An 18391-nucleotide genomic window follows, 5' to 3' on the forward strand; every position below is an offset into this window, starting at 1 on the left:
TGTTGCTTGAGTCATTGACAGAAAAAAGGAGGAGGAATTCTTAGGTTTGAATTAATTTTATTTAGAAAGACAATTTTTTAAAATTGTATTACTTATTTTTATGATTTTTGGATACAGGTAAAAATTTGGATCTAGAATGAAACACATTTATGTCTGCGTAATTAAATAAATCCAACATTAATAACTCATTAGCAAAAAACCCTTTGAACAGGTCTAATCCTCTTTCAGGTTCTGATCCGTATTGCCAGAGCGGAGGCTGTGGCTGCACGCCGCTCCACCATCCTCATCGCCGTGCTGCAGACGGAGGAGGACTTGGGTTCCTACGGTGATGCTAAAAGCACCCTGGAGGCGGGCAAGGAGTCAGTGGTGACATTTGGGCCGTGGAAGGCTGGGCCGTCGGCCAGAGACCTCCTTGATTGCGTGAAGATGGACATAGAAAGTCGTGGCTACAAAGTGAACATCGAGCCTCACCATCCGGAGCGGGGCTTTCTTTTTAAGACCTACGACATCTTCTACAATCTCACCTTCACCTGGTGGTGATGGGGCACACGTCTGTGTGGTCAGGACAAAACTGTCTGTGGGTTCAAATCAAACAACTGCACTTTGTTTCTATATAACTTAAAGATAATAAGCTACACCTTCTGATAAAAATCAAGAATAAAATTAAATAAATTACACATTTTCTTTCCTTTCTTCTTTAAGGTGGGCAACATTTTGTAAGAAGTATTGGATGTGTTAATGTCAGATCTACAATCATCCTTTTTTGAAAGGTGTTGCTAACATGACGTAGGTGTTAATGTTTTATTCTTCTGTTTGCTTTGAACGTTTTCACAGCTTTCTCGGGGATTTCACTGTATGTGGACGGTATTGCGTCAAACCCATGATATTGGGCAATCCACAGTTGTCTTAGAGGAGAAACCAAATTTGTGAAGAGGCAAAAGATGAACCAGCATCCTGGTTGAAAGCAGAGCAGCTGCCCCAGAGTTGGCCGTGTAACATTTAAAAGCAACCAAACCACATCCTGTGAGATGAGTTTGGGCTATGGGAGGTGGTTACTTACTAACAAAACCTAGATTTAATAAGGATTGCATGTATTTTTAAAATGTGTCAATGTGGGCATTCTGGAGATGTCTAAAGTTTTGATAGGTTGTTTAACATCTTAAGCTCTGAGAGTAGCACGCTTTCCATCTAATTTCGAAACCAAGACATGGCCGTACACCTTGATAAAGGGCCTGGCTAAACATTTCGTAAATTGAGTAGCAGCTAAGACTCATGGTGTTTATGCAGGAGCTGCAATGAGAGTTTTTTTTTTTTAACTAATCGGATGTTTCACTTGAACTGAGATACTGAGAAAGGTTAGCTTTTCAATAATGTTCCAATTTATTAAATGGGTCCTTATTTGTGTGATGCCATATATCAGAAAATGTACATTCATTTAAATAAGCTATACATGTTTAATAAGTGTAAACTAATTATCCGAGTAACAATCATTCAAGTTGTCAACAGCCGTAGAGGTTGGTGACACTTTATTGCAGCATACATAGGAAAAAGTTTACATTTCACTCTCAAAACACCAGACTATGTATAACCTTTTGCTAGACAGGAATATTGAATATAAATTTCCTTCAGTTATTTATTTTTTTATGTTTAACGAGGTTTATTAGGAACAGATCTACAAAAAATAAAAATTGCTGGTTTAAAAAAACTTTAAATTGTCACAAATCAATACTGGTACTTAAAACTGCAGCAGATAAACTGACTAACAGTCCAACATGGAAAGAATTATACTGGAAAATAATTGTTAGATATTTCAAAACTCCGTACCTTATTTCCAAATTTGATCAAACTAAATCAAACTTGTGCTGGAGACAGTTCGGAATAGTTGGAGATCAGACTCATGTCTTTTGGGATTGCCCAAAGATTAAGAAATTCTGGGAAGGAATTAGAGAGGAAATTTCAAATATCTTGCATGCTGATATTGATTGGAATCCCCGGATCTTTGTTCTGGGAATTCCACCAAATAATTTATGTAAAGAAGAACAATACTTATTTGGTATCCTTGTTCTCGTAGCCAAAAAAATGATAACAATATGCTAGTATACACCTTCACCCCCTACTGTAAATCAATGGAAAGAGAAACTAGTGAATGTTTATACGATGTAGAAAATAACAGCAAAATTAAACTTGTCCACTGGTTTATTTGAGAAAAGATGAAACCCTTTGAAGACATATTTCCAGTTAATATGGTAGTAAGATAAGCGTAAACACACATCTCTGTTATGATAAAAATAAAAGTCACTTGAGAAAGATCTCATCCTCCAAGTAAAAAAAATATATATATATATATAATGATAAAGAAGAAAAAGAAAAAATGGATCTTCAGCTCACCGACCTGTTTGGTTGTTGTTACCCAATTTTTTGTATGGTTGTATTGAAATTGTTGTTTCTGGCTTATTGTATGAATCATTGATTTTGAATATTGATCTGATAAAATAAAGTCTTTGTTCAAAAAAAAAAACTGCAGCAGAAACAGTTTAAGCAGAAATAAATGTATTAGTTTGAGGATAAACTTAGTGTAAGAAAACTGTGAAAACAGATATTATGAATCAGTGGTCAAGCTGAAACATCTGGGCTATCATATACAAGATAAAATGCAGCTGCCATTATTACGCATCATGGTGCTTTTTCACCTTTCTTCATCTTACACCATTTTTAACTTTCCTTTTTACAAATTATTTGACATTGTTATTGAAGGAATATCATAAAAGCAGATTATGCGAAAGGGAAATAAGCTAAGGTGACACCATGAGCATCAGAAGGTCTGCTCTGAGTTACACACTGATCTTGATACCATAAAAGATTATGTGCTGGCAAGGGTAATGATGACTTTTTCTAGTAGCTAACACCGACCGGTACTGATGCTGTGTTTTGTCAACAGGCAGAAGTGGGTAGAGAAAATGTTCCCATGTCCTGCAACTAATAATCAAGTTCAGTTATTAAATAGAATAGTATGGAAATATCCTTTATTGTCCATTGGACAGGAAGGTAGAAGTATGCGGATACACAATGACGTAAAGGATGAAAACAATAGAAGAATGAAACTGAGTGGAATAATTTAATAAATCTAGGAAAATATGAACATACCTAAGTGTAAGAAACAACAGACTCTACAGCAAAGTGGCAAACTACAAAGAACAGCAGAAACCCTTATTTAGTTTGTCAGGAGCATTGATGGTTAGTAAGTCTTAACAGCTACTGAAAGGAAGGAATGATCTGTAAATGTGCTTCTTTGGTCATATAAAGATTACTCTCTAAAGTTATATCATTTATTGCAGCTGTACACTTAAAATTTTTAAACCAATCACATATAAATAATACAATTTCTACTCTAATACTGTAATCAATCTGGCTGGACAGACTGCCAGTAAAATAGAATAGAACATTCCTTTATTGTCCCACAATGGGGAAATTGTGGTATTCCATTCTCAAAGGAAATCATACAAAACTGCTTATGATGAGGACAGACATGTTTTTCTCAATTTCTCCATTTATGCAGCTTTGACAGATTTTGTTTTTTTGTTTCTGACTGTTCTGTTAGCTTTTTGCATAATGGACATATAGAACCCTTTTCTTCCTCCTCGCCTAATATTATAGGTCACCTCATCAAGTTTCCACATTGCAGTAGGGTTTGTGCAACATACAGGGTTTTCACCACAAAGTATCACAATTATACTTCCTCGAAGAAAGGAAGAATAAAAAGCCCAGGTGGTAGAAAAGATGCAAACGACTGCATTTCACACCTCAGACCAGAAGTGAAAAAAATGCTTGTGTAATGATAACAACAGAATGATTTATTTTATTTCTGTATAAGAAGGGACAGTTCCACAGGGGTTCTTTAAGGGTAGAAAGCAACATCAGACTTTTCAAATTAAACCAATAGACAATGATAAAAACAGTTTGTATATGCTTCTTTTTTATAGTCTGTTTCAATCTAAAAAAGCAGTTGATTTGATATAAAATTGGGAAAGCAAGTTTAATGATGAATATTATAGAGTGATTTTATTTGGGAGAAAAATTTTAAATACTTTACATATAATGTCAGATGGTTTTCTCTGACTTCTAATTTTATTAATCACAGACACACCAAATGTTTAGGAATGATAGAACTGCAGTTAACCCTCACATAGCACATTCATAAGTATTAATACCCCAGGACCAGAACTCGAGTTGAGGACAGATGAGAGGGGATGGCATTCCCCTTTTTAAAATAATCTTAAAAATCATCCCCTTTCTTAAATATCCATCCCCCATACAGCTATGCCCCATATCCCTGTGACATTTTATTATTGAATGTGTAAAAGTTCTACTATATATTGACAGTAATAGCAATAATGTTACCCTTTCAACATTTGGCGGGCTTACGAGTAGCCTGAGCAAAATCAAAGAAGTGTCCTACCACGACTATGAAGCTGATCCCAGTGGGAAATGACTCCCTAACTATGTAGGGTCAGTGATAGCCATGCCAGTCCAGGGACTGACTGCTGTTCTACTGTAAGGTGCCCTGGTCAAGGTCAATGACCAGCGTACCTGACATGTAACAACCATAACATGCATATTGCTCTAGGTTAATAGAATATATTACAGTTTTTCTCAAATGCTAAAACACATTTCACAAACGTTTCATCCATGTTCTTCAATGTCTAAACACAACACCCTTTTCTAAAGCTACATAAACACAACCACACCTTCTCCCTTCAAAACTCAAACTTTCACACCAAAAGAGCAGCTCGAAGCTTTCAAAAATGTAAACACTATACACATCATTACACACTACAGCAAAACAATTGAAAACACAATGCTCAATTTGTGAGAAGGTTCTTTGTTTCTTTACTGCCAATGCATATTTTTAGAAACTTTACAATTATGGTAAATGGTAAATGGCATGTACTTATATAGCGCCTTTATTCAAGTTAGGAGACTTGACCAAAGCGCTTTACACTACATTCATTCACCCATTCACACACACACTCACACACTGATGGTGGCAAGCTACATTGTAGCCACAGCTGCCCTGGGGCTCACTGACAGAAGCGGAGCTGCCGTACACTGGCGCCACCGGGCCCTCTGACCACCATCAGTAGACAATGCAGGTGAAGTGTCTTGCCCAAGGACACAACGACACTGAAAGTCGGAGTCGGGGCTTGAACCGTCAACCCTTCAATTACAGGGCAAACTCCTCCATCCAACGCCACTGTCGCCCCATGGATCTTATGGATCTTCTTAGAGTTCTGCAGAGGATTGGGCATTTAGATTTGTGAGTTTCATATGAAGGGTATAAATCTATAGTAAATTCTGTACACTACTGTAACACAACTCACTGCAAAAGCAGAATCTATTGCACACAACAGTACTCTTGAAAACATGATCAGGGTGTGAAGTTTTTTTATTCATTTTACAGTATTTACACCACAATCACTGTGCGGCATCATGTCGCTGAGCTGCATCAGGCCACATCACCTCATCCACATCACAGGCTATATTGTCTCTTGCCAGGCACCGTGGGAAAAACGCCCTGGAATGGCGGATCCATCTTTGGAAGTTCTCCACTTGTAACAATCTTGGTTCTGTTGTTTTTCTTTAAGTTTTCTGTTTCAAGTTTAGCCAGGTTTTTCTTCGTTTTTTTTTTTTTTAGCTTTTTTGGTGTGTCTGGATTCATTTAAGTTGCTTAGGTTTTTCTGTCTGTCCTCTGCTGCCTCCTTGTGTTCTTTTCCCTTGGCTTCCTCGTCAGCTCTAATCACACCTGTTCCCTATCAGCTCATTAGCTTTACCTTTGTTCAGTCAGCCATAAATACACTCCCTCTGCAGTCCCTCTTTGCTGGTTCCTCGTCTTACCTTTCCTCACCCTGGCTCCTTGATGGTTTTCCCTTGATGTCTCCATGGTTCTGGTTAGTGTTTGATTTTTACGTTGGATTTTTGGATTCCTGTTTTTGTTTAACATTTTTAAGTTGGATTTTTGGATACCTGTTTTTGTTTGCCTGATCTCTCATTAAACCCTCCAAGAACTCACCTCTGCCTCTCAGCTTCTGCTTTTGGGTCCAATCAAAAACCTTTAAACCAAATCCTGACACCACTGGGATGTCAACACACGCCAGCTCCATTGCCCTTAGGAGGTTTTCTCTAGTGTATGGTTGTCTGTCATAAACCTTCCATCTCCACGATGAGAAGAACTCCTCTATAGGGTTCAGGAAAGGGGAGTAGGGTGGCAGACAGACGTTTAAAAAGTGGTTACTGTTGGTGGTGAACCACTCACTGATTTGGTTTGTTGTGTGGAAGCGTACATTGTCCCAAATGATCACATAAATGGGATGTTCGGGCCCAGGATGGTGATGTTGCCGGTCTAGGAGGATATCTTTTAGCTCCTCTAGGAAGGTTAGGAGACGTTGGGTGTTGTAAGACCCAAGGACAGCCTGCCGGTGGACAAGCCCCTCCAAACCCATGGCCGCACAAAGAGTAATATTACCCCCCCGTTGGCCAGGAACCTCAGTGATGGCTCTTTGGCCAATGATGTTACGGCCTCCTTGCCTTCGTTTGTGCAGGTTGAAGCCAGCCTCATCCAGGAAGAGGTCCAACTGTAATATCCTTTGTGAAAATGTGAAAGTGCACAGGTGTTCAGAGCAACAGTCAATCAGGTAGCATATTATGACTGTATTGTCCAGAAGTAATGTAGGCCACTGAGCAACACAGTATGTTTACTAACTGTACTGTGAACATGGATGTATACTTACTTGCACATACTCGTAACGTAGGTCTTTGTGTCGTGCAGTTTCGCTCAAAGGGAACCCTATAGACTTGTTTCATCCGCATGTTTTGGCGCCGGAGAACTCGGTCTATTGTGGCCAAGCTGACATCATCAATGCCCTCAAAGTTCACATTATCGTCAATGACTTTGTCTCTGATCTCCCGGAGTCTGATGAGGTTGTTCTCACGAACCATATCCACAATGGGGGTTTCTTGTGCCGCTGTAAATATGGCAACCCGCCCACCTCTATGTGGCATTCTTTCAACTCTAAAGAAAGAAACGTGTCGTCAATTGACATGTTTTACAATACAGTAACAACTGATTTGAAACTACTGTAATAGACTACTTTCACAGGCTTGTAAAATTGTACTGTGACAAAGAAAGCAATAGAGTACAATACCTGTTGTGTTGTCTGAATGCCCTGATAATGGTGGCCACGGTGAACTTACTCAGGTTTGGACGGACTCTTAGTCCTGCTTCAGCCATTGTCATGCCATGGACAATGACATGGTCAATGACTGTTGCTCGCATCTCGTCCGTAATGATGGTACGAGGTTGTCTTGCTCTCCCTCCTGGACCTTCTCTCCCTGGCCTGCTCCTCTTCCTCCCTGGCCTGCTCCTCTTCCTCCCTGGCCTGCTCCTCTTCCTCCCTGGCCTGCTCGTCTTCCTCCCGGGCCTGCTCCTCTTCCTCCCGGGCCTGCTCCTCTTCCTCCTTGGCCAGCTCTTCTCCCTCCTCTGACGCGATTACCTCTTCCCCTGACTCTGCCTTCATCCATTGTGTTTGTTTGGAATCTTCAGCAAACTGTGCACTCTGAACTTGCTTTTATACATGTGGTCACAGCATTAGCAACAGGTGTTTTCAATTTTGAGTCGTTGTGTGTAATGAATGACGCCAGGTGTGTTCATTTTGTTCAAATATTGCTGACTGTGGCAAGCATTTTGCATCACATGAGCTTTCATTTGAAAATATGAGCAGAGTTCTTTTGCAACTTGTGTTTTAGCAAGGAAAAATGTGTTAAGATTTATGTGAATGGAGGATTGTGTTTTGTGAATTGTGTCTTCATGTGAAATGTGTTTATGATATTGGAAAATGATGGCTAGATTTAGTAAATGTGTTTAGACAACTGGTCATTTGGTTTAGAGGATTGGCTTTTGTGTTTTAGCATTTGAGAAAAACTGTAATTAGGCTATGTGTGCTTCCAAAAAAAAAAAAAAAAAAAAAATCCCCCTTCTTTTTTTTTTTTTTTTACAACTAGACTAATGTCCATGACCTACATATTTTTTGTGAATTTCAGGTAGACAACCACAAAGTATATGACTGAGCATGATTTCACTGTCAGCCTTTTTTAAACCAATGGCTCACAGAAACACCTTCAACTGTGATTACAAATGGGGATTTTTTTTAGGGTGTACCTCACCGACTCCAAATCTAAAGATTGGACTTTGCTCAGTCAGTTTGAACGAAGAATGTTTTGTTTACATCTTTCAGTTTTGCCACAGATTATCTGGTTTCACCCGGTACCGTTTGTTTTAAACTCATTGTTCTGCTAGAAAGAGAACCTCTGTCTCAGTCTCAAGTTTAATCCGACCTTGATCAGGTTTTCTTCCATGACATCCCCTTATCTGCTAAAGAAAGGTTTCCCCACAGCACGATGGAGTCACCACCATGTTTAATAAAGGCTTAATAGTGCAACTTTGGTCTCAACTGAGAAGATCACATTATTCCACGTTTCCTTTGCACGTCTTGTTGCATACTGCTCATTAATGCTTTCCTCTCTGACATAAAGGACAGATATGTGGAGGGCATGAGTGATACTTTTTCTTTTAACAACGAAGGTCCATCAGGAAATGTATTATCTTTCAAAAAGTTGATAACAAAAAGACAACACAATTAATAACTAACCAAACCAAATGAAATATTTTCTCTCTAAGGGAAGCTTAAAGAAAATTCTTTATTATCTGCTTCCTTAATTATTGTTCAAACTTCTTGTCATGTTCAGAGAATGGGTTTAAACGGTCTGAGAAATGCTTAGACTTTCTGATATTTCCTTAGAGGCTGCTTTAACCCCTTGAGACTGTGCCGGGCCCAGCTGACAGCAGCCATACCAGCCATGGAAATGGCCAAAAGAAAGTCACATGGTGATTCATCCACACACCTTTCAAATGTGGCTTTAAAATTTCTAAAACATGTTTCAAACTTATTTTTTCACAAGTACTTATGTTTTATAGCTGTGTAAACAAATAAAATGAGATTTAAAATTCCACCTGACGTGACTCTGAGGGAGTAATGCAACAGTGTGTATTCATTTTAAGCCCCGCCCCCAAAATGCCGGCATCATTGTAAACCTTTCCAAGGAAGGGTGGGAGGTAATTGTGCAACCATTTAAGTTGATATAACCGGCATGTCTTACATAACCTTGCTCTGTTTTTATTGTTCTCTATTCAGATTGGTGACAACATTGGTAAATTTCAATGAAACAACAGCTAAATCTTAGGAGCAAAGGCTTTGCCTTATGCAGAAAGTCACCAATAATGTTAATTTAGCATATTTGTCTCAACAGTTTCCCTTTTATGAGTGGAAAAATGCATTTTTGCACTTTAGGCGTTGGGCCAAAATCACATTTCCACCTAGCATACTGCCCAATAAAACCTTTGTTGAACAAACATGCTTCATCTTATTCAGTATAAATTTGCTTGAGTTATAGTCAGGATGTGGATCTATAAACTCTGAGGCTCATCCAGAGTTTCAAATGGGGTTTCATGATGTTTTGCACTGTTTATTTTGGGCATTTCTTACGGCGAGGCTAAACATTTTTCATTTTCTCTTTGTTTAATCAACTATAAATCAAACATGGTGACATTTAAAATAGTGGCTCCACCTAAAAAATATTCCCCAATGCCTATCTGTCATACAAATTTTAACTACCAGTATTCTATTTCCAAGGGATTTCATTTTCCGGCGGAATTTGCTCCCTAGACCCTCTGGGCTTAAACTTCTCAGCAACTTTCCCTCTGATCTGTTTGCTGTGTGTTTGATCGGGATTATGCTTTTTATTCTCTAATGTTCTTCACAAAACATTTGAAGTCTTTGTAAAACAACTGGACATCTGCTGAGATTAAATTACACATAGCTGACCTGATTCTTAATTATTACATGGTTTATGAATGTGAGATTTTCTGAACCTTATTCATGGGTATCAGAGTAGAAGGGTGCTTATTGATAAGGATCATAAGGCGTAAAAAATATATATAATCTCTCTTTCTTTACCATAACACACTGCATTGGGTTGTCCATTGCAAAATCCCAACTAAAGATATTTAAGCTTGTTGTGTAAAGATAAAAAAAAGGTTTTAAGACTTGAGTTTAAAAGGAAGAGATCTGGTGTCCTGCACTATGAATTTCAGAAGATAAGAAAGAATGATTAAAAAGGTCAATGATCATCAGCGATATTGGACAATTTTGTTCATTTAGAATAAAAAATAAAAACGATTTCGCCCTTAGTGTTCTGACATTGTAAATATGATTTTTTTGGGAAATGCAAAAGAAAATTTACAAGTGTACAAAATAGTACAAAATACGAAGATATAGATATATAAGAAGTTATATATTTAACTTCAATGCCCTTAGTGGGGAAGTTTGTCTAAAAATTCTCTAAATCTGTGTGTTCCCAAATAAATCACAGCCAACATACAGATAGTAGCTGTTGGAAAGTCCTGTCTTTCTTGCAAATGTTAGGAGTCAAAGTGCTGTTACTCTAATGAAGAAAATATGATGAAATAATGGTAGGAACCTATTTGTCAAAGCCAGTAAAGGGCTTAGCCTTTGACAATATGCTGCTGCTGATAGAAAAAAAGTTTCTTTTTACATTAAATGCAAAGAAAAATAGATGAAGTCTGAGCTAATGATTTTATTTGATTATTTTTATCATAATTTGCCTCCAATTATTGATTTGATTACCTATATGAGAAATAATGTTTTTCCATTGCTAATGTAAAGCATGATAGAGGGTGTATTGTTTTAGAGAAGATACTGCCTCCCTCCTGAGCATGTTAGAGTTCTGTTTGCTTCAAGTTAACACAGGAAATGAAGAGCAGATTTCTCTAGAGTGTTGCAGTGTCGCTGAAACGTAACCAGAGAGACATTGCAAAGGTGAAATCACAAGAATGATGGGTTTAAGTATCTTAAAACAATTTGTGGTGCTCGCCATTCTGCTTCATACAGGTAGGTTTAATCCTTTTGGCTCCTAGTTAGTCTGGTTTGGGTTAATGTTTTGGAAGTAGTCAGTGATTTCTCCAAAGGGCAACTACTTCTTTATAATATGCATTTCTATTCTACACATATTTTTTAAAGATATGAACACATTATTTGGTCATATAGTGAAATAGAAGTAAAATGTTGCTAATTATAAAAAGGGAATTAAACGAACTCCTCACTGCTTCTATGGGATTTTAAAGCATAAAAAGCTGCCAGATGCTGCTGGTAATGGATGCATCTAAAAAACTGATCCTTGCCTAGACTGAATAATTCCAGTTTTGCAAGTTTTAACTCTAAACAAAATGTACCAAGACAAAGCAAAAGTAAGCTGTATGCAGAGTTCCATTTAGAAAGGTAGAGTATTCAGGTAAGGTTTGACCAAATGTCCTTTTTGCTAATAGAAATGGACTTACAACGCTTTTTATCCAAAGGAATTTTGTCTGCGCTGACATTTTATAGGATCTCCTCTGCTGCAGTAGGGCGCCCTATTAGCGCCATCAAAGATTCTCTCATCGGACATGAATGTCAAATTAAAAGGGAGTGTTAAAAATGTCATCGGGGGGAAAGTGAGGATTTTTAAAATACTTTTTGTACAAAATTTCCTGTAATTCAATCGTGAATGAAATTTTATGTGAAGGTTCATAAATTCTCTCACTAATAAAACCGTTATGTTCTTGTTTAATTTGGCCTGGATAGTTGACCAATCCTTCCATTTAAATAAATGGTAGAGCTCATTCAAAACTGTTTTTTTTACTTAAACAAGTTTTCCTTTTAGTTGTTTGAAGTGAAACTGAAGAATTTGATGATAGTTTCCTTTCTTTTTTATTTCCCCCACTTAATGCAACACACCAGTACAACTAGCAGCAAAATAGACCCCAGCATCATCCTGCCACCACCGTGCTTGACTGTGGCTATTTGGTTCAAACTTCCCATTAGTTTTATGCTTGCTTATTTCAATAAAGCTATAAGATGTTCATTTCTAACAGAGCTGCGTTCTGACCAGCACCATCTTCTTTTACATTAATGTTAAACTTGCTTCCCTGTGAGTAATGACAGACATTGGTGTTGACATTCAGGCAGTGATGGCTTGAGGGTTCTTCGGTCCATCCATTCTACTTCTCCCGCTTATTCCTGTTAGGGTCGCGGTGGGGCTGGTGCCTATCTCCGGCGGGTTCTTCCGACCAGGGCCGGCGATTGCTACAGGCGAGCTAGGCAATTGCCTAGGGCGACAAATGTGTTGGGGGTGCCCTCTATAGCGTCGCCCTTAGGCTTACTTCCCATTAATCATAGAATTAGAAAAAAAAGCGAATTAAACCGGTTATGAAGCGTCCGTCAGTTTGACTTAACCTTACGTATATATAAATAGCAAAATATCAACAAATAAATATACCACCGTTTTTTTATTTATTTTTTCACATTTAAGAGAAAATCGGAAAATTCTGATCACTTTTCAAGCGCCCTCCAACCCGGAAGTCGTGACGTCAATCACTGCAGCATGTACATCAATATTTTGGAATGAAATTGTAAGCAAACAGATATTAAAAGTAAAACAAGTGAAGTCTGGCAGTTAACTTAGCTCGCGACTCGAGAATGGCTGAACGGAAAAGACTCCTCCTCCTCCTCCAGCTGCTGCCGCAGTCGGCCCGTCTTAAGGCCCATTCATACCTCACGTTTGGCCTGCACGTCCGTATTTCTGTCCGTACGTTCTATCCGTTGAGTCCTTCATACCTCCGTCCGTTGAGGTGCGCAATAACCCGTATTTCTTCTAGGTGGCAATGCTGGGCGCCAATGATTCGTCATTGATCAAAACATGGCGATGGTCCAAGACCTGATTCTGTTGACATTTTGTACTAAAAACTCAATAGCGCCCCCACCGTTTCCGGTAGTATTGCTCCGTATTGATCCGTTTCGTTCGTAAGCGTAAGCTCCCAATTTTCGTGTCAAAGTACGGACGAAATCGACGGTTAGAACGTATGAAACACTCCACACGTATCCGTATCCGTCTTTTACGTGAGGTATGAATGGGCCTTAAATCACCCACTCAGAGTACCACTGGTAAGCGCACACAGACTTTGTAGCTTGTCCGGTCAGTTAAAAATATTAATTGTGAAATCCGTCTTGTAATCGGAAGCATACAAGCTAGTTAGCTTGAAAAGTAAATAAAGTTTCAGACGTGCTGCGTGATGATGTGTTCAGATTGGCTCAGTAAAATGACAATTAGGTTATCATGATGCGTTCAAGTGTAACGTAAAGAAAACGGGAAATTTTGTTTTTGGCGAGAAACATGAGTAATACAGTTGTATATTGCTCTATATATAATTAAACTACTGATGCCAACATTTATTAAAAATTACATTTAATTTAAAATACAATTATTTATTTGTTAAATATTTTCCTAATCACTAAAAACATGATGAAAAGTGACAGTAGACAATACATTAACCAACAATTGTGAAAATATATTCTAGTTAGTTTTATGTCATTTCGAAGTGGCCTATTACATTAGCCATGTTTATTGAAGGCTAGAAACGTTTTTGTTATGCTCACTTGTTAAGCATAACCATTAAGCATACCAGTTCTGTTAATAAAATTTTGTTGCATCGTCTTTCCACCAAATAACAGAAAAGTATCGATTGTGGTATCGATAAAGACTCGGATCGATAAGGAGTATCGATAAAGGTATCGATATCAATAAATATTAACGATCCCCATCCCTAATGTTGACATAATTTTTTTCTCAGAATTATGTGCTATATTATTAGCTTGAGAATGGGTAGAAGATACTAATATAAATAAAATATTTTGTAGTGATTATCTGCATTGAGTATTCAAAAGGGATGTACAAATAATCATCAAAATATATGAAGTTATGGCTGTTCATCATAGAATATGTGAACAAAAAAAAAACAACAACTTCAAACTTTTAATTTTGTAATGGTATTAATAAAAGCACTTTTGTTTGTAGAGGGTTAATCCTTTCTTTAATCACTAATCAATGTCAGAAATCAGGGTAAATATACCTGATATATTTTATTTAGAGGAAAATTTTGTTTATCTCATTTCTATTTATGTTCAAATGATTTAATTGAACTGGAACAGAAAATTTAATTTAATGTTTATCAATTACTTTTTTATGTAGTCCTTGGTTGAAGAATTTCTTAAATTTATTATTTTTTATTGTCATTTGGTAATTTCTGAAATTGATTTATTTAATATTTGTTTAATTTGTGTTAAATTTGTTAATTGTCTGAAATAAATTCATTCAATGATTCAATCCAGTTTTTTAGTTACACTTTACCTAAGTGTCCTTACAGATGGTTAAAAGTGTTTTTGCACAGTCCTAACTTTGAGTGTGTAATAAATTATTTAAAATAATAAAAAAGAAAAGGTACTGAAACCTATTCTGGTATTTGTCTATGCATCACTCCATGCTAAGTTACAGTTTTTTTTCTGAATGCTTAAACACAACCTTGATTCTTATAGCACAATTTCTAAAATTATTAATACTTATAGCAAATCCACTCACTGAGTTTACAAAACTAAAAGAACAAACACTGCTTTGCACTCAATTTGCAATTTTGTAACACACACTTTGCACAACTGTAGGCACAATTCACCGCACAGCACTCTTTGTGGAACTGTAAACACAACTCAATGAAGCACTAAACAGATGCTGAAAACAGTACTGGTATTTCGCACGGCAAAAGTGTGTGTGTGGGGGGGGCAAAACTCAATCTCGCCTAGGGCAACCAAAGGGCTAGAACCGGCCCTGCTTCCGACACTGTAGAAATTCCTAACCAGTTTTCTCTCAGCTGGGCAGCAGTTTGGGTCATATTGTGAAAATTTAAACAACTGGGGTGGCTCAATAATTTAGGTAAACGTGAAGCTTCTGTAAACCTTCCCAAAGTTTGAATCTAACTGAAAACTTTGGCCGTAATTCAATAATCACATAGAAAAAGTGCAAACATCTGAACAACTTTTTACGATACCTTACAAAACAATGTAAACAATAAAAGCAGTGTGTGTTTAAAGAATAACACTTTTATGTAACATCTTAAACAATTATATTCAAAAATGAGAATATGTGCTCCAATAAGGAGTGTTTGTAAGAATGTTGAAATAACAACCCTTCTCTAGGTGTTAAAAATAATCACCATTAAACTCAGATTTCTGTATTAATAATAAGGTCTTTTTTCAATGTCATGATTTCCATTACTTTTGTGAATGTATTTTACTGGCAGCTGATTTATTTATTTATTTTTTTGTCCTTCACGGAAGGGTATGTAAGATTCAAACACAGCTGTATATATTAAAGCAGTATTGGGAACCAATAATATTATTTTTTTGGCATTTAAGGCCAATGACATTTCATGATACAGTGAAGTATTGCATCTTGAAAATTATATTCAGAGTGTAACCAAAATTATATTTTCTTTAATTAATCTACATTGTAAAAGAAATTAAGAGGTTCAGAATTCAAATCAAAGAGATAAAAGAAACCAAAATCTATTTTCATGTTTAAGAAATGAATCAAACTAAAATAGCTGCTTAACTATAAGGAATCACGTTAACTCAGTGAAGGACTTTGTGTTTTATGGACTTTAAATGTCATACTTTGATTTTCCTTCCTCATTGTGGCCTGTGGACAGATAATAAATCGATTTCTATAATAAAATACTTTTTGCGCTCATTTCTTTTTCTTTTGAGCAAACGGGGTTAAATATACGGGTGTTTTTTTTTCTCTTTTCTACTCAATTTAACCATTTGTCTGTTTGTGGATAAATAGTCTATTATCTATAATAGTCTGTAGTTTTAACTGTAGATAAATTGCAGTACTTTTCTTCAAAATTAAAAATGTGCATCTTTTGTCCAGGTGTTAGGAGTAAGGATTCAGTGTTTGTCTACAGCAGACTCGGAGGGGATGCCCTCCTGCCCTGCACCAAAACGACCTCTGCTGATTGCTCCACGGTCACCTGGACCTTCTTCAAAGGTGGCAAGGTGCGATACACTGCAGAGGTCAGCGGAGGGAAAATCAACTTAGACTCAGACAAAGCCAGCAGGATGACCATCATGCCTAACTGCTCCATCGTCCTTGGTGACCTCATCAGGGAAGACGCTGGTTCATATGTGTGCCTGGAGAACGGGACGCCCATTAGTGACGTCTACCTGTCCCTGCTGAGCATCAGCTCAGCCTCATCGATCACTGAGCTCCAGCCTGGAGGGAACCTCATCCTCACCTGCATCCTCTTCACCTACTATGATGCAGGGAGCTGCAAGTCGTACTCCAACGTGTTCAGGATCCACTGGCTGGATAAAGATGGAAAGCAGCTGCCGCAAAACGACAGAAGGTTCAGAAAAGAGAAACATATTATCCACACACAATGTTGATTTGATTATATTTTCACTCATAGCAAAAGGAAAATGTGACATTTAATATGTTAGAACGTATGGGCATTAGATCAGGCAAGTAAAAATGTCATTTTTAGTTGTCAAATGTCAGCTTGACTTTCTCTGGTGAGGGCAACAACAGTTTGTAAAGATCTTTAAGAGTTCTTCATTTACAGCTCTGCAAACTAACATTGTTCCTCTATGTTCTGTTTAACCAGCAAGCCACTGATGTACCTGAACTGTTCTTTCAACATTTTAACATTTTAAATGCAAACTTGGCTGCATATGAGTCATTGCCCAAAGGGGGCAAAAGAGGGGGGCACAAGTCCTGAACACATCCCCAAAAACTACCCCATTGTTTTTGCACCTATACCATATATTGCAGCACACTGAAAATGGCCTCTGATTCACAGCTTCAGATTTAGTACCTTTTTACAGTTTCTTCAGGAATCAGATGCGTTACAGGTTTAAAATTGCTAGGCTCATAAACCCTTTAATTATCGTGCATGAACACTGCAAAAACAATATAGAAATTAGTAGAAATGTCTTAAATTAAGTGTATTTAACCTTAATTTGAGCAGTTAAATCAAATGATTGATTTTTTTGCTCTTAAAATAAGATAATTAGATAAAATGCACTCAAAATAAGACAATGCAATTGTTTTGTTCTTATGTTAAATGTAAATTGTCTTGTTCAGTTGGCAACTTACCGCAACTTACCTTCTTAATTTAAGAAAAAAATGCCACTTAATTTCAGAAAAAAATTACTTATTTAGATTTCTATTTTTTGCAGTTAAACATAGATGATTTAAAATGCACTTTGTTTTGTAAACTGTTCTCAAATCAATATATATATATTTTTTTAGTGTTGATTAAATTCATATACTTGGTTCTTACTCTTGTCATGCAGACAAGAGGCGTCCCTCAGTTGTGAGTTTGAACTTGCAATGTTGTTTGCTTTGTTTCTTTCTGTTCTGTTCAGGATGTGCCCCACCTTCTTATCCAATAGCCACACAAGACAGCCACCAGACCCATCGTTGTTCTGGATCAGACAAAAAGTCTATAAGTAGAAGGTGTACTTTCTTTAACCATGTCCTTAGGTAGCTGTTTTTGCAAACAAAATGATAGTCAGCTACAAGGAGAAACCAATGTAACCACATGACAGGTCATATGCAGCACAAGCAAATAAATCCACAGCAAATATTGTGTGATAAGATTTAGGCCTCTGCTGAAGACCTCATTTTGGCTGATATAAAAAAGCACAAGTTCTAACCACAGTTTCTTTGTGCAGATACAAACTGATTGAAAACACACGGTGTAACATCACCCTAGTCACAACGCTGCAAATGGAGGACAACAACAGGAAGTGGAGGTGTCAGGTGGACACCAGTGAGAACAAAACGGCTGCATTTCTGGACTTTAAATCCTCCTTCCTGTTCCTACACGGCAACACAGAACAGACAGTACAGCCTATGGTCATAGAGGAGCGGCGTGCAGAGCTTCCCATCAGCCGGATCCTTCTCTGTGCGTCTCTGCCGCTCATGGTGTGCATTGTGGGACTCTTCACATGGAAACAAGACCGCAAGAAAACAAAGACAACAGCTGTTATCGAGCTGCAGGAGGTTCACTGACTGTACATCACTGTATATCATTTTTTTTTCAAATTAAGCATCACATCCTTAAAAATCTCAGCTTTTTAAAGTTTTAATGGTGTGTTTTAACCTTAAACAACTTGCTGAGTCAGCTGATGCTAAATTGTTGTAAAATGTCTAACAGTCAACCTAAAATGAAGAAAGAGGACTGTCGTCCTCTTAAAGGTATATATCAAGCAGACATAATAGAAATAGGAACTCAGTAACGTAAGTTTATTGAAATATGTTATTATTTACATTGAATAATGTGTTGGTTTTTGTATCTGTCTGCTCTGTGGAACGTGTTTTTCAATGTTTA

The 18391-nt window shown here is 37.4% G+C and overlaps 2 protein-coding genes across 3 annotated transcripts in view; both read left to right on the forward strand.

Annotated features, from left to right (window-relative positions):
- The window catches only part of kctd14 (potassium channel tetramerization domain containing 14), a 35221-nt gene extending 34544 nt beyond the window's left edge, over positions 1–677 (forward strand). Inside the window, exon 4 of the mRNA XM_038288551.1 lies at positions 229–677. Within this exon, the coding sequence (XP_038144479.1) occupies positions 229–540 (312 nt within the window). The 3' untranslated portion in view covers positions 541–677. The remainder of the gene's footprint in view (positions 1–228) is intronic.
- Positions 678–10890: 10213 nt separating this feature from the next.
- On the forward strand, positions 10891–18100 carry LOC119785723. Of its 2 annotated transcripts, XM_038288483.1 has the most exons (4): positions 10891–11021; positions 15928–16070; positions 16163–16402; positions 17733–18100. In XM_038288483.1, the coding sequence occupies exons 2-4, from the start codon at positions 15976–15978 to the stop codon at positions 18070–18072; spliced, it is 675 nt and encodes a 224-aa protein (XP_038144411.1). In that variant the 5' UTR covers positions 10891–11021; positions 15928–15975; the 3' UTR covers positions 18073–18100. The 2 variants fall into 2 exon arrangements, with proteins under 2 accessions (XP_038144411.1, XP_038144410.1); XM_038288482.1 differs by having other exon boundaries at positions 15928–16402.
- Positions 18101–18391: the final 291 nt, after the last annotated feature.

This window comes from Cyprinodon tularosa, unplaced genomic scaffold, assembly GCF_016077235.1.
Source record: "Cyprinodon tularosa strain WSP-4 unplaced genomic scaffold, ASM1607723v1 ctg257, whole genome shotgun sequence".
NCBI classification, from domain to species: Eukaryota; Metazoa; Chordata; class Actinopteri; order Cyprinodontiformes; family Cyprinodontidae; genus Cyprinodon; species Cyprinodon tularosa.